The sequence below is a fragment of the Esox lucius genome, chromosome 24 (assembly GCF_011004845.1).
Source record: "Esox lucius isolate fEsoLuc1 chromosome 24, fEsoLuc1.pri, whole genome shotgun sequence".
Classification (NCBI taxonomy): Eukaryota; Metazoa; Chordata; class Actinopteri; order Esociformes; family Esocidae; genus Esox; species Esox lucius.
The window spans coordinates 15,811,718-15,839,413 of NC_047592.1; the positions used below are offsets into that span (position 1 = coordinate 15,811,718).

General features: G+C 45.9%; 1 protein-coding gene across 2 annotated transcripts in view; it reads left to right on the top strand.

The window, feature by feature from the left end:
* The window catches only part of efnb3b (ephrin-B3b), a 76,428-nt gene extending 52,113 nt beyond the window's left edge, over nucleotides 1-24,315 (top strand). The window contains exons 3-5 of one of the 2 annotated variants that reach the window (XM_020043175.3): nucleotides 14,055-14,147; nucleotides 16,965-17,036; nucleotides 19,978-24,315. In XM_020043175.3, the coding sequence (XP_019898734.2) occupies nucleotides 14,055-14,147; nucleotides 16,965-17,036; nucleotides 19,978-20,414 (602 nt within the window). In that variant the 3' untranslated portion in view covers nucleotides 20,415-24,315. The remainder of the gene's footprint in view (nucleotides 1-14,054; nucleotides 14,148-16,964; nucleotides 17,037-19,977) is intronic. The other variant, XM_034290691.1, reaches the window with a different exon arrangement.
* Nucleotides 24,316-27,696: the final 3,381 nt, after the last annotated feature.

Consider the following 27,696-nt stretch of genomic DNA (forward strand, 5'->3'; position numbering starts at 1 on the left):
GACGTTGCGTCTGGGTTGTTTTGATGTTTGCTGTATCTGACATGACTGGGACGTCCAACTGAGCCGTCCGGCTCGGCACTACAGAGGGTTTGAACACGACCAGACAAACACACAGGCAGACAGCTTTGGAGTTTATTTGTGGTAGAAGGGTTTTGCCTCTCCACTGTAATTTTGCGCTGACAGAAAATGCCTGCCTTAAAGAAGGAACAAAGACAGGCCCAAAGAAAACTTAAGACTGGGCGATGCAAACACCCCGTCCCCAATGACACACTATTCCCTCAACGGCCCACTACTTTTGACCAGGCCCATAGTGCAGAATTTAGAGAATAGGGTGGCATTTTTCAAGTGGGGGTATGGGGCGAGTAAGGGCAGTGAAAGACAAATAAACAAAGAAGAATGTCCAGTGAAATCCGAGCACTGGGCCGAACCCTAAGAGTGTCATAGATGTTGTCCTCTTCGAGCTGCTGGGAGGGAGCCTTGAAATGTGTTGTCATGTCCATAAGACAATATCTTTGGTTAAAGTTGTCAGGGCAGGTTTCTCTGCCAGTGTGTCTTTATGTGCCTCTATTGAAGTGTTTGAGTGCATTAGTCATTTGTTGTGTGTGTGTGTGTGAGTGTGTGTGCGTGTGTGTGCGTGAGTGCGTGTGTGTGTGTGTGCGAGTGTGTGTGTGTGTGTGTGGTAGCCTATTGGGTAGGGGGCGGAGACCACGGACCTGAAAGTTAATGGGAGCGTTGAGCTAATGGAAGTGTTAAGTCATACCTCACTGGAGACAGAGAGAGAACCTTCCCGTCGCCCCTCTGTGTGTGTTGGTGTGTGTGTCTATAGACAGGTCACCCCGAAAAGCCTGCACATGCACAGACAGATCCTGGGCCCACACCACCACGGCTAGATTAGACAGTCAGGTGGAGGGAGAGATATGGGAAGGAGAGAGAAAGAGAAAGACAGGGATAGAGGGAGTAATAGAAGGCAGTGAGGGAGAGATGGATAGATGGCCGTATCCTCACCATGGACGCAGGGCAGTGGACAGGGAATACACTGGAAGTCTGGAAGGAACTCTTACAAAAATAGCTTTATGGCTGTATGAGCAAAGAGCCCTGGATGGAGAGAGGAAGGAGGGATGAGAGGAATAGAGGGAGGGAACGAGAAGAGAGGGATGGAGAGGGGAGAGATGCCGACGCTGACCCATTTCTGCAGGCCTCTGCTCTGTAACAGAGACAGACACACATAAACATGCGAGCACACACGCATACTCTCCCAGACACAGACATTCTGTTCCATACTCTCCCAGACACAGACATTCTGTTCCATACTCTCCCAGACACAGACATTCTGTTCCATACTCTCCCAGACACAGACATTCTGTTCCATACTCTCCCAGACACAGACATTCTGTTCCATACTCTCCCAGACACAGACATTCTGTTCCATACTCTCCCAGACACAGACGTTCTGTTCCATACTCTCCCAGACACAGACGTTCTGTTCCATACTCTCCCAGACACAGACATTCTGTTCCATACTCTCCCAGACACAGACGTTCTGTTACATACTCTCCCAGACACAGACATTCTGTTCCATACTCTCCCAGACACAGACGTTCTGTTCCATACTCTCCCAGACACAGACGTTCTGTTCCATACTCTCCCAGACACAGACGTTCTGTTCCATACTCTCCCAGACACAGACATTCTGTTCCATACTCTCCCAGACACAGACGTTCTGTTACATACTCTCCCAGACACAGACGTTCTGTTCCATACTCTCCCAGACACAGACGTTCTGTTCCATACTCTCCCAGACACAGACGTTCTGTTCCGTACTCTCCCAGACACAGACGTTCTGTTCCATACTCTCCCAGACACAGATGTTCTGTTCCATACTCTCCCAGACACAGACGTTCTGTTCCATACTCTCCCAGACACAGACGTTCTGTTCCATACTCTCCCAGACACAGACGTTCTGTTCCGTACTCTCCCAGACACAGACGTTCTGTTCCATACTCTCCCAGACACAGACGTTCTGTTCCATACTCTCCCAGACACAGACGTTCTGTTCCATACTCTCCCAGACACAGACATTATGTTCCATACTCTCCCAGACACAGACATTATGTTCCATACTCTCCCAGACACATTCTGTTCCATACTCTCCCAGACACAGACGTTCTGTTCCGTACTCTCCCAGACACAGACATTCTGTTCCATACTCTCCCAGACACAGACATTCTGTTCCATAATCTCCTAAACACAGAAATGCTGTTACAAATGTAAAGATACACATACAAGATGCACACACCCTACCATTGAAAAGTTTGGGGTCACTTAGAAATGTCCTTGTTTTCCATGAAGTCACCTCTTCACTGTTGATGTTGAGACTGGTTTTTTGCGGGTACAATTTAATGTTGAGGATCTGTGAGGTGTCTGTTTCTCAATCTAGACACTCTAATGTATTTGTCCTCTTGCTTCGTTGTGCACCGCAGTCTCCCACTCCTCTTTCTGTTCTGGTTAGAGCCAGTTTGCGCTGTTCTGTGAAGGGAGTAGTACACAGTGTTGTACGAGATCTTCAGTTTCTTAGCAATTTCTTGCATGGAAGAGCCTTCATTTCTCAGAACAAGAATAGACTGATGTGTTTCAAAAGAAAGACATTTTGAGTCTGTAATCAAACCCAGAATTGCTGATGCTCCAGATACTCAACTAGTCTAAAGAAGGACAGCATTATTTTTTCTGTAATCAGCACCACGGTTTTCAGCTGCACTTACAGTGGGGAGAACAGGTTTTTGATACACTGCCGATTTTGCAGGTTTTCCCACTTACAAAACATGTAGAAGTCTGTAATTTTTATCATAGGTACTCTTCCACTGTGAGTGACTGAATCTAAAACAAAAATACAGAAATTCACATTGTATGATTTTAAAGTAATACATTAGCATTTTATTGCATGACATAAGTATTTGATAAATCAAAAAAGCAGAACTTAATATTTGGTACAGAAACCTTTGTTTGCAATTACAGGGATCATATGTTTCCTGTAGTTTTTGACCAGGTTTGCACACACTGCAGCAGGGATTTTGGCCCACTCCTCCATACAGACCTTCTCCAGATCCTTCAGGTTGCTGGGCAATACGGACTTTCAGCTCCTTCCATAGATTTTCTATTGGGTTCAGGTCTGGAGACTGGCTAGGCCACTCCAGGACCTTGAGATGCTTCTTACGGAGCCACTCCTTAGTTACCCTGGCTGTGTGTTTCTGGTCGTTGTCATTCTGGAAGAGCCAGCCACGACCCATCTTCAATGCTCTTGGCCAAGATCTCGCGATACATGGCCCCATCCATCCTCCCCTCAATACGGTGCAGTCGTCCTGTCCCCTTTTCAGAAAAGCATCCCCAAGGAATGATGTTTCCACCTCCATGCTTTATCCCTGATGTCCTTACACAGCTCTCTGGTCTTGGCCATTGTGGAGAGGTTGGAGTCTGTTTGATTGGGTGTGTGGACAGGTGTCTTTTATACAGGTAACAAGTTCAAACAGGTGCAGTTAATACAGGTAATGAGTGGAGAACAGGCGGTCTTCTTAAAGAAAAACTAACAGGTCTGTGAGAGCTGGAATTCTTACTGGTTGGTAGGTAATCAAATACTTATGTCATGCAATACAATGCAAATGAATTATTTAAAAATCATACAATGTGATTTTCTGGATTTTTGTTTTAGATTCCGTTTCTCACAGTTGAAGTGTACCTATGATAACAATGACAAACCTCTACATGCTTTGTAAGTAGGAAAACCTGCAAAATCGGCAGTGTATCAAATACTTGTTCTCCCCACTGTACATAATTGCAAAATAGTTTTCTAATGATCAGTTAGCCTTTTAAAATTATAAATTTGGATCAGCAAACACAACACATCATTGGAACACAGGACTGATGGTTGCTGATAATGGACCTCTGTACACCTGTGTAGATATTCCATTAAAATCAGCCGTTTCCAGCTATAAGAGTCATTTAGAACAGTAACAATGTCTACACTGTATTTCTGATCAATTTGATGTTATTTTAATGGACTGAAAATGAGCTTTTCTTTCGAAAACAAATTTTTTAACGGTGGTGCATATGGTACACACAGTCGCGAAGAAAACACACAGACCAACGCACGCAAACACAGACACGCATACCATATTTTCAGTTCCATACCAGTGCCGCTCTTTGTCCCTCTGAACGACTTTGTAGAAAACAACACAGAACAGAGACATAAAGGCGATATGCATCACAATGTCTTCCATCTGCCGGTACTCTGAGAGTGGGATTCATCCATGAAGAGTACACTTACCCAGCCTGCCAGTGGCCATCAAAGGTTTTCCCGCAAAAGTCGGTTGCCAAGCCAAACCACAGTCAAGAAGAGTCCCCGATGAGGCAGACAAGCACGCAGATCAGCTTCCCCGACATGGTTTCTGACCGTTGGTGCACAGATTATTTGGTTATGCAAACCCACAGTTTCACCAGGGTGGTGCTTCTCGGACGAACCCGTGGGTGGTGTAGCCGGTTGAGAAGGTCCGGGCTGACGTGGTTTCACATGTTATTCGGGGTTGTGAGGGAGGATGTACCTTCTGCCAAACTCTCTAAAACGACATCGGAGGTAGCTTATGGCAGAGAAATTAACGTTCAGTTATCTGCCAACAGCTCTGGTAGACATTCCAGGAGTCAGCATGCCAACTCCATGTTCCTTAACTAAGTGCTACACATGTGGCATTGCGTTGTGACAGAACTGTTTTCGAGAGGCCTTTTATTGTCCCCAGTACGCACCCAAAGGCACAGCGGTGTATTGATCATGCCTTTGGATCATGCCTTTGGATCAGAATCTCGATATGCCACACCTGTCATGAGGAAGTATTTGCTTTATAAAATGCTCACTAACAGGGATGCAAACAAATGTATGCACCACATTTGAGAGAATATAACAGCTCACAAGGAAAGGCCACCAACACTTTCCATCATTTGTTCAGTGTAATTCATTGTTAACCGTCATTCAGCCAGCTAAAGAGGCCATTGAAGTGGGTGTCATGCTGCTGCTCGTCATAATATGATATACTTCCTGCCAGGAATGTCGGTTCAATACCAAGCTGAAGAGAACATGAATCTGATCTATTCAATCTATTTCTATACCTCCCTCCAAGCTCTTCGTGTGTTGTGGGAATTGAAGGACATCGAAGAGCCCCGTCTATTGAAACCAACTGTCAGGGGGAAACATCATAATAGAAAACTTCAGACAGGACCTTCAAGGTTTTCATTCTTCAACTGAATATTTTATTCATGTGCCCTGGCTCACTCGCTGGCCATCTTCAGAATGCGACAGACTTCTGCCTCGGCTGAGGCAGGTAGACGGCGGTTGAGTTGAGATACACAGACATGCTGTACTTTGTTGGATGGTTACATGTAAATTAGTTAGCTGACACTTTTGCACAGATCAACTGATGGTAAGTGCATGCGTTTCATTATTTGTAGTACCTACCCCACCCCCACCATGGGAATCAAACCCACAACTCTGATGTTGAAATGATTGTGCTCAACCGACTGAGCTAAACTTGACCGAAAATGTTTTTCCTGAACCTAAATCTATTACCCTAATCACTACCACTCTTTCTAAACCCAGTCTCAAGTGTGACTTTTACCCTCAAACTAACCCCTGAACACTACCCCTAAGCTTAAAATAGCCTAAAACATTCCTTCATTTCACTGTCCTTGTGGATATAGAAAAACAAGAACACACTTCTTGAGAAATGGACTTTAACCCACTTTAGTCACCTAGCTGGGCTAATTCCCCTCTGGCGCTTCCCATACCTTCCCTCAATGTTACAAAAATTGTATCCGCAGTCCTCTCTACTCTTAAAACTCACTGTGGCTCCTAGTTTTCTTGGGCTGGTTTTTCTGCATCTGTCTGTTTGCTTGTCTGACCGCATCTGTTTGCCTGTCTGTTTCTTTTCCTATTTGCATTATTTTTCCTGTTGTTCTCTCTCCTTGTATCTTGCTCTCTCGCACTCTCCCTCTCTCTCTCTTCCTCACTCTCTCTCTGTAATTCCCTGTACTTCTATCTCTGTGGTCCTGTCTCACAGTTTAGTCAATATGTATCTACATCTATTTTGTTCCCGCTCTTTGTTTCTATCTCAGTCTCTACATCTCCATCTCTGCTTGACCTCTGAGCTACCGACAGTAAGAGTTCTTGGTGTCAGGTGTCTCCGTTGATTGTTGATGTAGGGATAGTAATGTCTAGCGGTGTTACTATTTAGAGGTTAAATAACCACGTTTACACACACGCGCGCACACACACAAGCGCACACACACACACTTGGAAACACATGAGTACATATCCACACACAGACACACACCTGGCTCATTCAGCCATTGAACAACATCCAACACATTATCCGCCGAATGGTTCCAATAAATTGACACTCCACTGTAGAACACAATGGAGACTTGGCACGCTCGTCTCCGCATTGTCTCCACGGGAGCCGTCTGTTAGGCAGCCGGGTTACAATAGAATTAGGATTAGCATTACAATGGCAATTTCCCCTCTATCTCTCTCCACACCCAACACGATAAACACATCACTCGTGCACTGAATCCAGCGGGCCTATCTAAAACCTCAATCAGACAGCGATTCGGAGCCTGGTAGATAGACTGGGGCTTCCACGCCGTTCCACGGTGTGCCTGTGGGAGCCCTCTGTGGGAGAGCGCAGGGGCCCAGTGCTCATGCATGCTCTGTGTGTGTGTGTGTGTGTGTGTGAGTGTGTGTGTGTGAGTGCGTTGAAGGTTAATAGAACGTTACCCCCTCCCACCCACAGCACCTCTGGAGAGTGAGGGGTGAGAGGTCAGAGGGTGACGGTAATGGAGTGCGATAGACGGAAACTGAATAACTGCTGAGAATGAAAATGTCATCGGGTGTCGGAGGGTAGATGAACTGCACGCAAGCCATGCGGAGATACTGAGATCGTTACCGTAAACATGCCGTCACTGGGCTTTATTCTCGGTTTCTCTCTTCCCCTTGTTAGAAATCGGCGGTTACGTATAGTGGTCAAATAATGCAGAAAATTGCAGCACAGATGTCATTCGTTGAACGTTCCATTGTCATCTCACTGTAATGTCGGTTACCAGCTAGCCTATACATTAAGGGCGTTTCTGCATAGCGAAGATCAGGTTTCCAAGACGGTAACCCCCATGCCAAATGGTCAATGTGAACATTCCTGGGGTTATCAGAGCGCAACCTACAGACAGATAGTCTAAACAGAGAGGTTTCTGTTGTTCTCATTATCTAGGCACATTCACTTCCAATGAAACGTACATTCACATTGTAATTGTTAATGCTCAGATTCCACACCCTCACTCTCTCTCTCTCTCTCTCTCTCTCTCCCTCTCTCCCTCTCTCACTCGCTCCCTCTCTCTCTCTCCCTCTCTTGCTTTCTGTCTCTGTCCTCTCACACTGTCTCCCTCTGTGTCTATTTCTGTATCTTTATCTCTCCCTGTCATCTTTGTGGCATTAAGTGATGTGTTGTCATGTCTACAAGAAGAGAGGTGTGCAATATGGTCAATATACCAGCGGTAAGAGCTGTTCTTAGGCACAACGCGTCCGCCGTTGTTCAATGGCACCTAGTACTGTATTGGCAATATATCAGAAACCCTCCAAATGACGTGACGTCATACCCTTCAGCCAGTCAGAATTCAGGATACAAACCACCCGGTTTATAACCATATAGTCCGTGTGTATGGGTGTGAGTGCTACAGCATTTGACAGTCAAGCTGTGACTACAACCAGTCCAGTGACTGAGAACATTTAAACTGAAACACACTGGGCCCTTTTTACATAATCACATAGGGAGGGATAAGGAAGTCCCAAGAATTGATGTTTCGATTTCAATTCAGGACCAAAAAAGTTCTGATCTCAGATTGATCGCGCGTTCAAATAATTGTATGCGTCACACAATGTTGTCACAATGTTGTTACGCCGTTGCAAGAAAAAGTCACCATCATCACCATCACGAGTGCAACACCTCAACTGGTCTCAATAACCCGCGCGAGTCGCCAAATACAGGACAGTGTGGAGAAAATGGCGATTGTCTTGCTTGCCTAATGTATACATTTTTTTACAGCTCCGGAAAAATTAAGAGACCACTGCACCTTTTCTTTCTTTTCCAAAAAAGTTGAACAGGAAAGTTTTGAGTGAGGAAACGAAGCGTTCAATTAGCTCTCTTAATTTTAACCCTTCTGTTCCTCCCTCAAAACCTTCCTTTTCAACTATCAAATTAACAAATTAAAGGAAAAACCGACATAATGTCTCAGTGAGCTCTTGGGTCACCTCGAGCCACCAGAACAGCTTCAATTCGCCTTGACAGATTCTACGGGTCTCTGTGACCCTACTGGAGGGATGGAACACCATTCTTCCAAAATATATTCCCTCATTTGGTGTTTTGATGATGGTGAAGAGCGCTGTCTAACATTTAGATCCTTTTGTTTTACCGTCTTGATCCAAAACCGAGGTCAACTGGGCCTAATCAGCATTTTTAGACATCCCACTAAGCATGATAGGATGCTAATTGCTTAATTGTATCAGGCAGTACACCTGTTTGGAAGCACCTGCATTCATTATCCTCTTCCCCTTAATTACTCAGGTTATTTCTTTAATTTGTCACCTGTCTGTATATATCAGGTAGATATGGTACCAGTCAAAAGTTTGGACACAGTGAGTTAGTAGTCAATTTCTAATGTCATTAGGATTGCTGTTTGGACAGAAAATTAAGCACTGAGAAACTGTCTCACTGAAGGCAAAAAGTTTATTGTATTTGTTGATTCTATTATTTTATTATTTATTTTATTATTTATATGTTTTTATTTTTGCCGGACAACGTAAGCGGAGCCGGCCAAGAAGTGTGAATGTCTCTCACTGAGTGACTGACTGTCTGGCTCTACCCCTTGTTAAATAGCGTTGTGGTTAGAGACGCGGACCTGCAACCTATAGATCCCGCGTTCGAATCTCGTCACCATCAAAACAAAGGGCGCGTTAGGATTTGTTCAGGATAGATTTGTTTGCTGACTTCACTAGCTGCGTTATAGTAAGCCTAAAATAAAACTATTCTCGGTTAAATTGCGTCTCTTTCTGGTGGATTTTTAAAGTACTCACCCGTGCATGCTTTTTGGGTTAGGATAGATAAAAACATAGCTGGCTACAACCTTCAGTAGATACATTATAGTAAGCCTAAAATAAAACTATTTATAATGCAACTATTTCTGGTGGGTTTTCAAAGTATGCATTCGTGCATGATTTTAGGGTAATACTTTTACAACCCCTTGGGCAGTAAAAGAGTAGGGGTTTCCATTATTCTCTCGTCTTAACACTTGACTAAAAAGTCAGTTATCGACACCTATATTGAACGTTTTTGTATCAATGTCATTCACGAATGAAAGAAAAACAAACATTTTTGTGCCATGAAATTGCTTTGGCTGTGTTCAGTTCAAGTAGTAATCCTATTACTGGCTAATAAGCGGTTAAAACGTCCAGTGGCATAAGATGCTATTTTTAGTGGAGGTAAACTTAATAAGAAATGTTATTCAGTTGAACACAATGCTTAGTGGTGTCTAGCAAAATATTCAAACTTGGCATGATGTTAATGCGTGACAAAATGATTTAATGTCAAAATGCTATGTCGACGCTGGGCGAACGCATAGCACTGTGGTTTCCCACTGACACTCATGTGGGAGACCTGGGTTCGAATCCATTGAGAGCAACAACATTTATCACTTTTTATTGTGGTCTGGCTGAAGTAGGCTTGCCTGGTTCCTTTTCTCATTTAGTGTTCCTTACAAATACATAAATTATGCTTTAATGTTAATTTTTTATTTAAATTAAATATACTGTTGATGTATTTTCCTTTTTGGCTGTGATATCTAAATAGGAATCAAGAATTGTGTAATTTCTCAAATCGTATCAAATTCATAAAATTACTTGATTACCTGCAAAATTATTATTGTTACAAATACTGTATATATTTAAACATCCAGTAAAATTAACACACATTCTCTCTCACTTACACACACACACTCCCAAAATCATAACCCTGAACCTATAGTAAACCTAACATTAACACCTAAACCTAACCCCCCTAGACCCAATTCTACCCCTAAATTTAACCTTGATGATTGAAGTAGTGTATTTTGACTGCCAAATGTCCTCAGTTCACCCGATTTTCCATGATGTCCTGTATTGTGAAGGATTTGTTACAGGCGTGTGTTGAAACACGTACACACACACAAACACCCTGGAAAATACCTTTTTTTTTTTGCAACACTGTTTTTTCTTTTCCTTACATGTACTCACTGCAGACAGGCCTTGTTGGCAACCATTTTGTTACCACAGACACACACACAGACACACACACAGATACACATTCACACACAGACACCGACACACACGCACTTTGTACCACAACCCCAGTAAACACTCCCCTATTGTTTGCTATGATGGAAAAACTCATTTTCTCTATCTTCTCTATCGAAAAAACCGCTTAGGAAAGCCTCCCGCCATGTTGGAACTAATTGTCTGCGTGTATTTCTGTATTTCCAGCCTGACGGAATGCATGCAAAGCAAGATCGACGCGGTTAGGTCTTGGCTTGTGTTATGGCTCAAAATAATGCTTTTGTCTGGTCTAGAATCCAGCCAGTTTATATAAAGGCCTTTTTGTTTTAAGTACACAGCTGCGTGTGTCGAGGTTAGCTGTCAGGCGAAGGTAATGGTTTTTGTGATCTCTTCATTGTTGCATCATACAGAGGTTTCAAGAGTGTTGAGTTGTGAGGGGCGCTGCCGTTACAGGAAATGTGAAGTGTGATCCATGACTTTAAGGCATCGGTCGGTCAGGAGGGGTCGTATGAATCCTTAACATTACTCTCCCGTGCGCATGTGTGTGCGCGCGCTTGTGCGCGCGTGTGTGTGGGCGTGTGTCTATCTAGGGAGGGTCATGAGCGATAAAGCGTCTCATCTCTCTGGCATGTAGACTACAACATCCCAGTGGAGGAGGACGGCTCCAAGTCACCGCGGGAACGCCAATTATCTCCCTCGTCTTTTGACTAACAAACTTTGTCTCTACCCAACACTCGCTTGCTATAATGTTTTTAGTTCATTAAGGAGAAAAACTCGCGCACGCGTATCCGTGCACGCGCACACACCCCGCACGCAGCCTGTGAGGCCATAATGTAGTAAATGACTTTGGAATTGTGGTCAAGGAACCAAACGACTGGAACTAAGAGCAGTTTACGAGGTCAACGGTTTCACGTTTATTCATTAAGACAGAAACACGACACACACACACACACGTGCACCCACCCACCCACCCACACACAGACACACACATTCACACACCATTGCTTCAGCCGTAACATGTTTTAGTGATGTCTATCCCTGGGGCCAAACACCCACTCACATATCAATTTTTCTGTCTGGGAGTGTGTGTGTGATCACGTTCATTACTCTAAACAACAGCAGAGCGCCACACACACGATATCACACACACGATATCACACACACACACCACACACACACACGATATCACACACACACACACACACACCGGCGGCAAGCGTGGGAGAGAAGACAGATCCACACGTCGGAGCGCAGGCATCACTCCCTCGCCTTTGTTCCCACCGTTTGTTTGTTTGCTAGTTTGTTGTTTGTCGTTAATCTGCTCTTTCGCTCCGCGCCTTGTCCCTCTCATCCTCCCGTACTTTAATCTGCCTGCCATCTGACAACGAGGTTCTCCTTCAAGTCTCAAAGTGGGTTAAAGCCGTACAAATAGAATCTTTAAGGAAACTCAACAAATAACGGCGTAGGTTGTGTTACGAGTGCACTCATTCTGCCACCCTGGAAATCTCTAGTCATTCTGGGTCTTTCCTACTGGCCACATTCAGACTAGAGTACATTGTACTATATCTGTACTGTGCAGGTCAGCCCGGGTCAATGTCTTTCCTCTGGGGATGACTTTAATGGGTCAAGAAAGCGGTCTAGTTGGAAACGGTCCTGGAAACACACATACACACGCGGACACACACACACACACACACGTCCGAAGCCATATTCTGGGTAAGGCCGTTGCCGGAGGACTCAGGTGGACAGCGGTGCGTCTTCGAGTGCTTTAGGTCCCCACATTACTGCTGACCGTTGTCTCAATTATTCACCCCCCCCCCCCCACACACACACACACTCTTTCATCTCTCTGCTCCTCAGAAGTCACCCACAAGCCTCCCCTCCCTGCTCACCCCCTTTCTCCCCTGTCTGTCTGTCCTCTTTCTCTCTTTTTCTTCTCAACCTCTCTCATTTCTCTCTTTCTTTCTCCTTCACCCCCCCCCCCCCCTCTCTCTCTCTGTGTGTTCCAGTGTGATGTGGTTAACATAATTCTACTGCTACTTGCATAATCCTACTGTTTTTCTTTTCTCTCCATTACTACTTCTTTTTCTATAAATGACAACAGCTTAAAGTTCTCTCTCTCTCTCCCTCCCCCTCCCTCTCTCTCTCTCTCTTTTTCTCTCACACTCTCTCTGTCTCTTTTCTTCTCTGTCTCTCTTGCCCTCTCATCCTCGTCTTAGTCATGTCAGCAACAGCTTGTCACATGCGATCATCCTCTCTCTCTTCATCCTCCCCCAGTCTTCTTTTTCCCTCCCGTTTCCTTCACTCATTTAATCTGTGTCTTCTCCATGACACTCACCATACTGTACTAATAGAAAACCAGCTGTCTTTTATTCCTCCTCTACTCTTTCACTCTCTTCTACTTTCTGACCTCCAGTGGTGTCCTTTTCTCTTGGCTCCATGTTCTCCGTCTCCTTTCCTCCTTCAGCCAGCCTCTTCTTTCTCCTCCTTGTCCTCTCAAGCACCCTCCTCTTTGTTCTCCTATCCAGGCTCCCATCTTAATGTCCTTGCCCTCTGCTGACTCCTCTCCTCTGCTGGTTGGCTGGCACAAGAGATGGAGAGCTGGGAGGTGTTAGGCTCCCTTCTTTCACACACACCCCCCCCACTCCCCTCCCCCCTCAAACACCTTAATCTGTAGCCTCAAGTCAAGACAGAGAGAAGGCTACGTTCTCCCCTCGAGGGAAGAACGGAAAAGAGAAGGAAGCGAGAGTTAGAGCGAGACAGAGCGGAGGCAAGAGTACGTTTTCGGTATTTCCGAGCCCTCCATTCTCCTCAGTCAACATGGCTCAGATTCAGCCTGCGGATTACACAGGGAGACATATAAACGCCGGATATTCTAAACTGGGCTTCTTCCTCCTCCGTGCCCTCAGTCACTCCCCCATCGCCTTCCCCTCACCCGTGCCAGTGCACCTCCCATCTCCTTAACCTGGCCTGATGTCGGACTAGGAGCCAGGGCTGCGGGTTCCACTCCCCCCGCAAACCTCCTGCTCCACAGGTTCCCCGGAGGAGGCTTGAGAACCGTTGTTTTCGGTTTGCAGTTCGGACTAAAAGGTGCCATTTTGAATGCCGTTTAAGAGTTCTCGTTTCGCGTAATGAATCTCGAATCGTAATGAATCTCGAATCGTAATGAATCTCGAATCTTAATGAACCTCGAATCTTAAAATGAGATTCATAATAGAAAAATACTATTAATATTTTCCGCGTCTGTGGAGTTCCAAACCCATCTCTCAACCCCCCCCCCCATCACCACCCACCCCTCCTTCAGAGTGTTTGGTCCAATCTAAATAGCAGATTTCTTTATCAGGGCAGTTTATTGCAGTTAATTAGTGTGTGTTAGTGATTGAGTCCACAGAGCTCAGTCACTAGGCTGTCAGATGAGATCCAGTGGGCTGAGACATTAGGACTTATTAAAGCCTCACATCTTGTAGGACTGTGACATTTCACACACTGTGTGTGAGTTTAATAGCCACGTCTGCGAGCGTCAATCATCCCCGGGTAGGCTAATGGTTCTGTGAATGGGAGGCTTTGTGAGAGGAGAGAATGGGCGCAGGCGTGTCTGCATGTTTCTGAGGGCGTGTGACACCCGTCCTGATTTGTTGGGTATTCTCTCCCCCCCCTCCAGCCACGTCAGACGGGACGCGCCAGGGCCTGGAGAGCATGAGGGGAGGGGTGTGTGCCACGCAGGGCATGAAGGTGGTCCTCAAAGTGGGGCAAAGTGAGTATGGAGACACCTGAAATAAACACTCATTCATCACTCCCTCTCTCTCCCTCTTTGCTGTCTCCCTCTCTCCCCCTCTCTGCTGTCTCCCCCTCACTCCCTCTCTGCTGTCTCCCCCTCACTCCCTCTCTGCTGTCTCCCCCTCTCCCTCTCTGCTGTCTCTCTCTCTCTCTGTCTCTCTTTTCCCTCTCTTAGTCTCAATCCATTTCTCATTCTCTCTCTCCCTCTCTTTCTCGTGCACTCTCAAGCACACACACACACACAAAGAGACTGCTGTATTGTCCTTATAAGTGTATAGTGTTGACTGGAGGCTGGGGGCCGTTGGACGAGCCATGATCACAGGACTCTAATGAGGCCTGTTGTCTTCACTAAACGCCCGTCACACCAACAGCTCTCTCTCTGTGCTCCCGCATACACAATGTGCTCTGTTTCACCCAGTACTGTAGCTGTGGAGTCTCTGTCTTCAACATCACTGGCCCTGTAATGTGTGGGCTTTCTGTATCCTTAACATCACTGGCCCTGTAATGTGTGGGCTTTCTGTATCCTTAACATCACTGGCCCTGTAATGTGTGGGCTTTCTGTATCCTTAACATCACTGGCCCTGTAATGTGTGGGCTTTCTGTATCCTTAACATCACTGGCCCTGTAATGTGTGGGCTTTCTGTATCCTTAACATCACTGGCCCTGTAATGTGTGGGCTTTCTGTATCCTTAACATCACTGGCCCTGTAATGTGTGGGCTTTCTGTATCCTTAACATCACTGGCCCTGTAATGTGTGGGCTTTCTGTATCCTTAACATCACTGGCCCTGTATTTCTAAAGAGTTTCTATGTTCTTAACATCACTGGCCCTGTATTGTAGGGAGTTTCTATGTTCTTAACATCACTGGCCCTGTATTGTAGGGAGTTTCTATGTTCTTAACATCACTGGCCCCGTAACAGGAAGTTATAAGCCCACATAAGGCCCCCACTGTCTGTCCTTGGGTGATGGAGAGGGTCAGTGGCTTAGATGAAAGTCACACATCAGTACATACACCAGTCAGCAGAAATGTACACATACTCTCTCTCTCTCTCACACACACACACACACACATAACATATTGATTGTCAAATGTTTTACTCACATAGGCATTTTCAAACACCCCCCCCCCCCCCCCCCCCCCCCCTAGTCCTCTGTCCTACCCCCCATTCTTTGCTCCTTGTAATAGAATCCTCTCTTGCTTACACACCCATTTCCCCTCAGTGTTATCGGTGATCAGTGTGTTGTTGTGGAAGCCCTGACAGGCAAGGGTTGGGCCTGCGTGTCTCTCCCCAAAGCCCACCCAGACAACAGCACCTCCTACTACTCGATTTTCTTTCCTTCTTCCTTTCTTTCATTGCTGGTTGAAATAAAACTGGCATTATTAACTCCTTCCCTCTCTCCCTCTCCTATTCTCTCCCTCTCATCCCGGTCACCTCTGTTCTATCTGGCTTTCACCTCTCTTGTCTACTCCTCCATCTCCCCCCCCCTCCTAAAAGGTCACGTCTTCTTGGTTTGTCGTCTAAACAAACGAGGTGCTTGGAGATAACATCAAAGCTCAGCTCCGACACCAACACACACAAACACACAACGTCTTAGACACTGATACGTACGCACACACACACGCGCACACACTAGCATGCAAGTAAGCTTGCAGTTATCTAGGTAGCTGTGCATGAGGACGGAGGACTTCTGAGTGCCTGCGTTTTCAGATCTAGAACAGTACAGATAAGGAAAGGCCTAAATGGAGGGCCACTGGTTGAAATGTTTTGGTTTGAAATTGTAAATTATTTTTGTAAACCTTGTGACGTAACCAGTCCGAGTTAAAGCCTGAACTCACCGGTAGGCAGCATTGCATTTTCCACAGCATTATGTTTATGCTCCTATTCCCCCCTGTTTGAATGTTGTGTTCAGAGAGGAATTGAAACGTCTTGTTCAGCAGTGATTTCATGGCACGTTGTTGCCCACACACACCCACCATCAAGTGCACATAACTCAGAGAGTCCCAGCGGCCTTATTGATCCAAACCCACCTGTTCTGATTGGCTGTCTGTCATCAGGGGGCCCGTCGACCAATAACACCCACCGCTGTGTATGGATCTCCGTAAATGTCAGTTAGTGTAGAATTATAGAGGGTGTGTGTGTGTGTGTGTGTGTGTGCGGGTCTGGGTGTGCAGGTGTGTGTTTGGGTCTGTTTGTGCGAGTCTGTGTGGGCGTGTTTGGTGGTGGGTGTGGGTATGTGTGAGCACTGTGCAGTCTCTGTGTACACAGAATATTAGGGCCGTTTATTATGTTCTCCTCAATAAATCTATATGGAACTGTCACAGCCACGGCTAAACTATATCATAGCATCCCATTCCCGTCATAGTACACTTCTTTGATCCAGGGTCCATAGAGCCCATAAGGCTCTGGTCAAAAGACGTGCTGTATGAAGGGGGCAGGGTGCTACTTGGAACTCAGATTAGCAGTACAGCATGGCGTTGGCATGTCAGACAGATGGGCTGGCAAAGTAATTGGAGTTGATGGGCTTTTATTACGGTTTTAAATTCATTGTGGTCATTTTACAAATGGAGCTCTTTAAGTATTCTATTTCAAGCTCGTTGGATAGCTCTTTTTGAAGATTACAGTGAAGGAAATCAGTGCTGAGTTTCATTTGATAGGTCATTGAGATCCGATGTTAAGGCAGGCATAGTCTCTGTGTGTTAGGCGCACCTGGGTTGAGCTAGTTAGGCGCCGACAAGATTGCCGCGAGATAACACTGTCTTAACCATGAGACACCCCTGCCTTTTTTCTCCTCAGACCCCTATGGCCTGCCTCCGAAACCTGCCAAACCAGACCAAAGTGCGGGCCGTACCAACACCCGGACTACAGGTAAGAGGGTTGTGGATACAACCAAGAATGCAAACCACAACCAGCTCAACAGCCTGTCAGTAAAGAAGGAAGGAACGAGGGGCGGTTAGAAAAAAAACGGAGGAAAAAAGAAACAACAGATGGAGGATATGAGCCGTCGACATCTGTGGGCTTTCTCTATTTAATTCCATCCCTCCATCTCCCTCATCCCTCGCTCTCTCCCTGCCGGTCCCCTCCTTTCCTCTCCTCTGAGCGAAGGGCCGCAGGCGAGGAACGGCGGCTCTAATAGCTGCCCAGGGAGGTGGAGGGAAGCGCGGGGGGAGGTGGGAGAAGACCGGGGGGCACCATTTGAAAGAGTTATTATTGTCATTAGTTTGGGCGGCCTGGTTTCTGTTGGTCCGTGGAGAGGAGGAAGAGGAGGAAGAAGAGGAAGATAAATCTGAGGGTAGAGGATGATGAGGGAGGGGAGGTTGTCTTGTCTTAGGGAGCGTGTTGACCTGGTCTTGTCTTGTCTTAGGGAGCGTGTTGACCTGGTCTTGTCTTGTCTTAGGGAGCGTGTTGACCTGGTCTTGTCTTGTCTTAGGGAGCGTGTTGACCTGGTCTTGTCTTGTCTTAGGGAGCGTGTTGACCTGGTCTTGTCTTGTCTTAGGGAGCGTGTTGACCTGGTCTTGTCTTGTCTTAGGGAGCGTGTTGACCTGGTCTTGTCTTGTCTTAGGGAGCGTGTTGACCTGGTCTTGTCTTGTCTTAGGGAGCGTGTTGACCTGGTCTTGTCTTGTCTTAGGGAGCGTGTTGACCTGGTCTTGTCTTGTCTTAGGGAGCGTGTTGACCTGGTCTTGTCTTGTCTTAGGGAGCGTGTTGACCTGGTCTTGTCTTGTCTTAGGGAGCGTGTTGACCTGGTCTTGTCTTGTCTTAGGGAGCGTGTTGACCTGGTCTTGTCTTGTCTTAGGGAGCGTGTTGACCTGGTCTTGTCTTGTCTTAGGGAGCGTGTTGACCTGGTCTTGTCTTGTCTTAGGGAGCGTGTTGACCTGGTCTTGTCTTGTCTTAGGGAGCGTGTTGACCTGGTCTTGTCTTGTCTTAGGGAGCGTGTTGACCTGGTCTTGTCTTGTCTTAGGGAGCGTGTTGACCTGGTCTTGTCTTGTCTTAGGGAGCGTGTTGACCTGGTCTTGTCTTGTCTTAGGGAGCGTGTTGACCTGGTCTTGTCTTGTCTTAGGGAGCGTGTTGACCTGGTCTTGTCTTGTCTTAGGGAGCGTGTTGACCTGGTCTTGTCTTGTCTTAGGGAGCGTGTTGACCTGTTCTTGTCTTGTCTTAGGGAGCGTGTTGACCTGGTCTTGTCTTGTCTTAGGGAGCGTGTTGACCTGTTCTTGTCTTGTCTTAGGGAGCGTGTTGACCTGGTCTTGTCTTGTCTTAGGGAGCGTGTTGACCTGGTCTTGTCTTGTCTTAGGGAGCGTGTTGACCTGGTCTTGTCTTGTCTTAGGGAGCGTGTTGACCTGGTCTTGTCTTGTCTTAGGGAGCGTGTTGACCTGGTCTTGTCTTGTCTTAGGGAGCGTGTTGACCTGGTCTTGTCTTGTCTTAGGGAGCGTGTTGACCTGGTCTTACTGCTTCGGGCTGTTCTGTCTCCCCGACACATGTCGTACAGGCCTCCGGACTGAAGTGGAAATCTGAGAAAACTGATGAGAGATGGGGAGAGAGAGGAGAAATGATAGGGTTAGGAGAGAGAGCGAGATGCGAGTGAAGGAGAAAGTACAGAAGGAGTGAGAAGGAAAGGAAAGAAGATGGCTTTGCTGTTGACAGAGAAATCAGGTTGAGGAGTGGGATGGAGAGAAGATGGCAGTACTCTGGGGTAGGAAACCAGTAACTGAGCGGAGAGAGAAATGGCTGGATGGAGGGAGATTGATGATAATGGAGGGAGCTGTTGAAAGCATGAGATGGAGAGTAAAAGCGAGAGATGTTGGCGTAATAGAGGGACAGGTGGAGTTGGGGGGGGGGGAGAAAGCAAGAGGAGAACAGAATAGGGGTCTGGCGTTAGCGTTTTGCCTCTCAGTCAGTCAGGCCTGCATGCGCAGTAGGGGGCTCGCAATAGGAGATCAGGAAGAGGGAGGGGACCGGGGAGGGGGGGGGGAGTTCAGGGGGCACTATATCCGCAACAACCAAGAGAGAGACGGAGCGCCACTGACTGAAGGAGCTAGGCGAGCGAAGAGAGGCAGGATATGTGCCAAGAATAATGATAACCCAATCCTGCGACTCCGCCTCGCATTACCGTCCTAACCGCCACCGCTGCCGCCGTTTGCACGGTCAACATCCCCCCCTCCCAGAAACCCTAAGCACGTGGTCAGATGGTGTGGTCGGCAGTGGGCTTACTGTGTGGTCTCTACCTATAGATGGCATCCCAAAGGGTACACTGTTCCCGGCTTAGTACACTACACGGGACTACACCCTATGAGCCCTGGCCAAAAACAGTGCACTATATATAGGTGCCGTTTGGACCGCAGTCCAAAACCAACCAATTGTTGAGTCTCCTTGGTGTGTCTGGCGCTAATGCTACATAAACAGGCTTGTTAGGTTTAAAGGATAGAGTGTGTTCCCTTGATCGTCTCGTTGTGGGGGGGGGGGGTGCTAGCCTGGGCCAGCCTTTCACGGGGGAACCTTCCAGAACCCTCATAACGATGTCCACTTAGTCCTGGGACAGACCGCGTGTGGTCACGGTCACTTTGGCGGAAGTTTTCTGCCAGTTCGTCACATTTGGTTATTGGCGTGGGTCGTGTAATGTGTTTATGAGAGGTTACACCACAAAGGAGACACTCCGCGGCGAGATGATGGTTTCGCGGTTAGCACTCGCCCGTGTGAGACGTCCTCGGCTTGGGTGGACGTCCTCGTAGCAGTTGTCAAAGGCAGCGGAAACGGTGTATGTTTTAGAAGGTCGCTGGGGTAAATGTTCAACCTGTGTTTTGGCTTCACTCTGCAGGCGGTTCCGGCAACGCCACCCATCCCAGGGTTCCTAGCGGCGGCGGGGACTCAGGCGGTGCCGGGGGCGAGAACGGACCCCTCCCCCCCTCCAATGTGGCCGTCATCGCCGGCGCGGCGGGAGGCTCCGCCTTCCTGCTCCTGGTCACCGCCGTGATCTGCGTGGTGTGTTACCGGCGGCGACACGCCAAACACTCGGAGTCCCACCACCCGCCCCTGTCGCTGTCCTCCCTCACCAGTCCCAAGAGGCATGGCGGCGGACACGGCAGCGGTAACAATAACGGCTCAGAGCCCAGTGACATCATCATCCCGCTGCGGACTTCTGACTCCGCCTACTGCCCTCACTACGAGAAAGTGAGCGGGGACTACGGACACCCGGTCTACATCGTCCAGGAGATGCCCCCCCAGAGCCCTGCCAACATTTACTACAAAGTATGAGGTGTGGTCTACATGACAAACCACCGTACAACCACCCGATCCAGTCCAGAACCACCTAGAACCCAGCTACAAAAGTCTCCCACTGATGGTCCCCACTGTCTCTTTCTTAGTACCCCAATACAGTATCTGATCCCCAGACCATGGTGAGATCTGATCTTCCCTATCCAGACCAAGGCGTGATCAGATATGCCCTATCCAGACCGAGGCATGATCTCATCTGCACAATCCTACCCCAGGTGTGGTGAAGATTCCTTGAATACGCCCTCCACTTTCCTGAAATGTGTCACTAATGTTCATGCAGAGAGTTTAGTATGTAAATCCACCACCAGCCCCTTCAAATAGGACAGCACTGGCAAGAGACTCTGGATTTCACTCCGTTTCTTTCTCACAGCTGCCAAACACCACGATGAACATAACAAACATACCCCACAACCAGGAACCCTGAAAACCCACCCAGAGAACTCTGTATCTCTCCAGTGCCCCGGTCCACATTCATATCTACCTGGTCCCAGAAGGGCCCGAACTCTGACTGTGGCCTCTGATGTTAGAACTCACGAAAAAGGATCCTAGTTTCTTTGTGTTTTTATGGTTTCTCATTGGGCCATGGGCCTATGACTCTCGTCAAATCAGAAAGCTGGGCTCGGGTTATCAGTGCCCAAGATATGACCAATCGAGTCTTGACATTCAGAATCTTGTATATTTTAATAATGTTTGTGTGTGTTGTGTGCGTGCGTGTTCGTTTGTGTGTGCGTGCGTGTGTGCGTACTTGGTTGTGCGTGCTTGGGTATGTGTGGGACTAGGACCATAATTATGACACTGCTGTTGCACTGAAAAGTGTGTGCCCAGTTAGTGTACTTTAGTACAAGGTGTGTGTGTGCGCGTGTGCGTGCGTGTTTCTCTTTGTGTATATGCTACGTGCTAGCGAATGTGCGCATTTGCGCAGGTGTTCTTTAGACTTGTCTTAAAAACCAAAACACAAAAAAGTGGGTGAATATTAAAAAAGTGAGATTTTTTTTATCGCTATCAACACTCATAGATTATATATGAATATGAATATCCAGTAAATAATTTTTAGATGTCTTGATTTTTCAAAATTGTTCTTTTTTTTAATTTTTATTCCTCCACTTGTAAAACATCACTTCTTCTGTTATACTGATGCTATTTTATTATCCACAGTTTTTTTTTTTTAAACCTGGCCTTTTTTCTTCCCCCTCTGCTGCATTGTAAATTTATTTAATCCCATTGTTTTTTGTTGTTGTTGTTTTTTAGTCTCCCCGTCACTCTCATCACCCCCGCCCTAACCCCCCTCCCCCCTGGGCCTCCCACCCCGTGTATATTTTTATAGCTCTTGTACTATGCTGTAGTTTTGAAGTTTAGACCTCGTTTGTGGAAGTTGTTGAGGTAGAAACCATCGATGAAAGTTTTTTTTCAAATGCTTTTTTGAACAAGACGAAAAAGCAAGGGGGGAATTGAACGAGGGAGGGTTCCAAATGAAATGAAATGAAAGACCGGGAACCGGAGTCACTGTCTGGAGGAAAAAAAGAAACCTGAATGTGGAACTTTTGTAAAAAAATAAATAAAAAAAAAAGAGTAAAGAAAAGACTAAAGGAGAGGGAGATGGAAGGAGAGGGGGAGGGAAGGAGAGGGGGAGGGAAGGAGAGGGGGAGGGAAGAGAGAAGGATCCCTGGGAAGGATAGAGTAAAACGGTGACTGTGGCAGAAGAGAGGAGTCGTTTCTTTAATGGAGTGCTGAGAACGTGTGATGAACCTGAACTGGGGAGTGAAGGAACAGACACAGCTTACATGGATTTCAGGGCAAAAACCTCACTGTGGAATATGAGGAGACATTTAATCTAACACATAAACACACAGACACACACACACACACACAGATAAACACATTCGAGATACACCCGACACATCTTTCAAGGTCATTTCAAATTCGCCGCTTTTCCTCTAAATAACCTGATATTTTAGACACTTTAAACTGATTATAATGACAGGCAAACCCCTCACATTCTCGTTCACAGACAAACACACTCACCCACACGCATACAAACATACCGAATGCACGTACATTCAGATTCACACACGCGCGCACACACACATACTGATAAGCACTTGTATTTCATGCCACAGACACTGTCTGGCTTTCTCTGGATCACTCTCTCTGCCACACACACTTGTTTTACTATACTTGTGAGGACCTTCTGGGACCAATAAAACGTTCCATTCAAAATCGCATGTTCTCTAACCCCTAACCCTAAACCCAAGTCTAAAAGGCCATACATAAACAACATATAAGCCATTTGTATACTGTCAAAATGTCCTCACAAGTCATGATTTACATGGATGACTATACTCCTGGTCCTCACAAATATAGTAATGCACTCTCACACTCTTAAACACACACACACACACACTGATTGCTCTCATGTGGCTCCCTATTTCTGACACAGTCTTGGCTTTCTCCCAGTGATTAAGTCAACCTCTGTGTGGTGGAAGGATGAAAAGAGCATTTGTGCTCCTTGTGTGTTTGTGTGTCTCCGTGTGTGTTTGTGTGTCTCTGTGTGTGTTTGTGTGCATCCGTGTGTTTTTCTCCAACAAGTTCCTGTTTGTTTCTTACTCCGGCTAGTACTGGTTTTAACACCCTTAGACAGAAACAAAGATGTTTTCAAAAGTGCTGCGTGTTATAGTGCTGTACAGGCTAGCCACTGTCTATTGTTGCTACAAGTGGTGGGCCAATATGTTTAAAACGCGCACAACCAGCTTTTCCTCTTACACAAATATCACAGCAAACAGCAGACTAGCAACGCGTCATGTCCCGAAATATCCCTCATGCTCAACAGGTGAAAGTTGGTTCCCAAGGCTTTATTCAAAGTGTGTGTTATTTAACTGTGCACCTGCTCAAAAGGCTTTATTTGGAATATTGCTGTCAAATACACCTTTTTATTTCCATGTGATTTGTATCCTGTATTATCTGTTCACATAAATAGTTTTGAAACTTGAAAGTGTTAAGGAAAGTGGACAAGATGGGGTGAAAGGTTCACCTTGTCTCTATGTACAGTCTGTCTCTACAATATTAGCTCTCTAAACCACTAAGGATATACTTAAAGAAAAACACTGGCTTCAAACTCTGCTCTGATGTTTCATCTGGGATTTTGGTGTCCTCCAACGATCAAATGACCAAGATGGCCACCGGCCACCATGAGAAACAGTGGACTTTGTGGAGTTGCTACTCTGAAGATGCTGATCTTTCACAAAATGGCTCCTTCTCTCCCTCTCTGGTCCCTCTCCACCCCCCAGTCTTCTCTTTCTCTCTGAGAAGAATCTCCCTCCTGGACTCAAAGCTCAAGTTTTGTTTTAATGTCGGTCAGTGTTTTGTAAAAAGGTTGTCTCTCTCTTTCACTGTTTGCTTTTGACTGTTCTCAATGTGTTGGCTTTTTTCTCATGGATGCTGGATCCTCATTTCCAAAAGAGAGGTTTCTTGTTTTGTGGAAACGCAACCCCCCCCCCCCCCCAACCCCCCCGAAACCCCCAATCCCCCAGCCCCTCGTTGGTGTGTGTGTGACTGTGTGTGTTTCTTTGTGCCAGCAGGTCGAGGTGAGGGAGAGCTGGTTGGCTCCTGTACGTGACGTGTTGAGACTTTGTATTGGGAGACCACTGTGTGAAATGGGTTCTCTGTCCCCCCTCACCTCCTCCTTAAGCCCTTCCTCCCCCTGCACCTCCTTCACTATAACTCTCCTCAATCTGCTCCTGTCCTTTCCTTCATCACTACGATCCCCCTTGACCTCCTCCTCTTCTCTCCAACACACCTCTAAAGAATGGACAAAAACTAGAACATTCCTGCTTTGGAAAAATGTTGATTAAAAAAACAAACAAAAATGTTTAAGCACCACTCACTGGTCTGGTTGTGGGTTCATTATTGTTTGATGAAGTGTGAAGTTTGTGAGTTAGAAGGGGTCTCCGTGTGGTCCAGTCTATAGTGCAAGGCCACTCCAATAGGTTTGTCTCAGCAGGGGTCCATTCAACGCTTCTATATATAAAGGTACCCATTCAGAAACACACACACACTCCCCTAGCTGTGTTATAACTGGTTATCTACCCCAGCTTTATAACTGTTGGGTGTTGCTTGGCAACGTATCGACATAGTCTCCTTCCTTTCCCCCCTGTTTTTCTATCCTCCATCCACCTCACCTTCATTCCCTCCCCTCTCTGTCTTTCTCTCCCTCTATCCCACCCCCCATCGTCTTCTTTCCTCCTTTCTTGCTCCCTTTTACACGTTGCCACGGCAACTGTTGGCGTCTGTTAGCTCCTGCAGATTGGACCCGCACACACACACACACACACACACCAGTGTGGCCTAGGGAGAGATGACCAGGCAGCTGCGACACTGTTTGATCTTTGGCCTGTGAGAAAAGATTTTATGCACATTCTCTGTTGACGATGAAACACAAAGACTTTGGTATTTTACAAGGTAATGAGGACTTACACTCACCATACCATGACAACCTTGTGGCTCCACCAAAGTCAAGTACAATGAAAGTAAGGTGTCAGGTCGACATGTAGGAACGGATGTGGCTAATTGCTAAGAAGGCTAATGTTAATGTATCCTGTGGGTTCAATGAGTTAGCCTTGGTTAGCTTCCGCTAACTTCTAAAGCCGCCAACTTTAATGTATTCTGTCAGACTTTTAATCAGTTAGCTTCAACTGACCCCAAGAACTTTAAATGTTAATGTATTCCTGGGCTTAAAACGGTTAGCATGTTCTAGAGTCTGCTAACTGCTAAAACAAGTGGCATATTCCTGTTAGCTTAGCCCTGTAATATGTTTTTGGTTGTTTTATTGGAGGATTTAAAGGTTAAATCCTTCATTTTAATAATAAAATGAATAACAAAGCGGTCAACCCACCTGTGTTTTCGTAAAAAATTTGACCATCCAATATACAATAATTACATTTTTAACTATGTTTTGAGGGTTTTTCTTTACTTTTACCTTTTCTACAAAATGTGTTATTATGGGTTCTGATGTATGAAAACACATGAAACATTCATATGTTATGTACTTCAAGAATCAGTGGGTATATATATATATATATATATATATATATATATATATATATGCATGAAGTTAAATAATGTATCTCGAAACCATAAATCTCAGCTTCAAGGTCTGTTTTGTGGGAACCCCCTTGGTCTTCGTCGAATTTCATGGTAATCATTTTGCTTGGTAATCTGTGTGAGCTCAATGCACCTAGAAGAATATTAATGCTTTATGCTGGTGATAGCTATGCAGCATGAACATACACACGCAGTCACGCACGTGTCAACAACACACACTATCAAGCAAATACACAGACGCGTCAACATGCAAAAATTCACTCACACACACTCACACACACGAGCATGCACGCTGCTCTCTCAAGCAAGACGACCGCGCTTCCTCCAATCCCACTGAGGAAGGAAAGTCTCACATGACGGCATCTCATCATGTGAATGTAAAATCATGTTACTTTCTCTCTTTTGCGCATGTCTGGATGTGTGTGTGTCTGTGTGTGCGCGTGTGACTTCTCATCACTGTTACTTTATAACACCAGCTAAAAAAATCACTTTAAGTGAAATCAATAGACAGATAATCCGCTAAATTAGATTTTGAAAAGCTTTGGCAGACACACAGAGACACAAATCTTCTGCGGCAAGTTAAAACCCAAGGATTGGCCCACTTGACTTGCTGCTGAAACAATCACGCTAAGACGGTGTTGCCATGGGGATAGGCGAAGGTCAACGATAGAGGGAGACGTTCCCTCGCTTCTCCGTAAATCGTATGAAGGTACTCAAGAATCTGCATATCAAATCAAAGCTTCTGAGTGGGAATCGTATGATTATGGTGGCTGGGTGATTAATATGCCAAATTCTTTACAGGGCAGAAAGAGCAGGAGGGAGATGGAGGGAGTGCGAGACTGAGTCGATGGACAAAACAGACATACAGAGAGGAGACAGGCCAAGAGAGGGGGGACAGTTTGTGAAGTGAAACAGAGAAGAAAGACAAAGGAAGGACAAAGAGGCAAGGCAGAGACAAAACACAGAGATGCAAGAGAAGAACAGAGAGTAGAGTCAGAGACTGACCTATGAAGGAATCTGAAATCAGTTAGAAAGTAGAAGTAGAAGAGGACTTTAGGAGGACATGAGGTCCTGGTCCATACCTGTGGAGTACCTGGTTTGGGCGGCCCGTTGATGTTCCTGTCCTTGTCCATCTGGTCATACTTCTGAACTAGTCTAAATTTAAATAGACTCTGGATTTAGCCTACATGCATTTATTAATTTTTCCAATTGGAAATTAATATCTCACCCGGCACAGCCAGAAGAGGACTGGTCACCCCTCAACACTACTGTGGTTTGCTCCTTGGGGTTTAAGGCCGGGTGTTTCTGTAAAAGCACTTTGTGACAACTGCTGTTGTAAAAAGGGCTTTATAAATAAATTTGATTGATTGATTGACAGTTAGGGTTCAGAGGTCAAACAGTGAGGTTGGATGTGGTCATTGTGATACGCTGTTTGATTATACCTGTAGGCTGACAGTACAGGCTTGGATTGCCTGGTATGAAGGGAAGTCGCTCCCTCTTTCCATCTTTTTCCTTCTATCTCTCCATTCAAATTTGAATGAATCCATTCATTACTTATTAAGTACAAGGAAGATAACACAAATAATACATTAAAAACTGGAAGAAAACGATCAGAAAATCCAAGTAAGCATTACACACACAGAAGATTCAGTAGGGTAAAAGCATCTAAAATATTCATTTATTTACTATGTACAGTTTTTTAAGAACATGTAACGGTGCTTTAACACAAAATAAAAATGACGAGGTTGTTTATGCTCCACTGGTTGCCCTTTCCTTATGGCAATGGGTCACAAACCTTGCTGCTTTTCACATTGCGGTATTTCACCTAACATGTACAGGAATGTATTGATGTTTGATTTCTTTTCAAATTCTTTGTGGGTCTGTTTGATGTGAGGTCATGACATGAAATCATCATACACTTGTCAGGCGATTAGGAAGTGCAGCTCGGTTTCCACCTCATTTTCTGAGCGGTTTTCTCTTTCACATGAGCCAAGTCTGCCATTGGCGGCCTCTTTTTTGATAGCAAGATCACGCTTACTGTGTTTGTACATAGTCAAGACTTTTCTTAATTTTGGGTCACAGGGATCAGGTTTTTTGCCACTGTGTTCTCTTTGTTTAGGGCAAGGCAGCAGTCCGATTTGTGTTTTGAGTATCTTGGTTGATT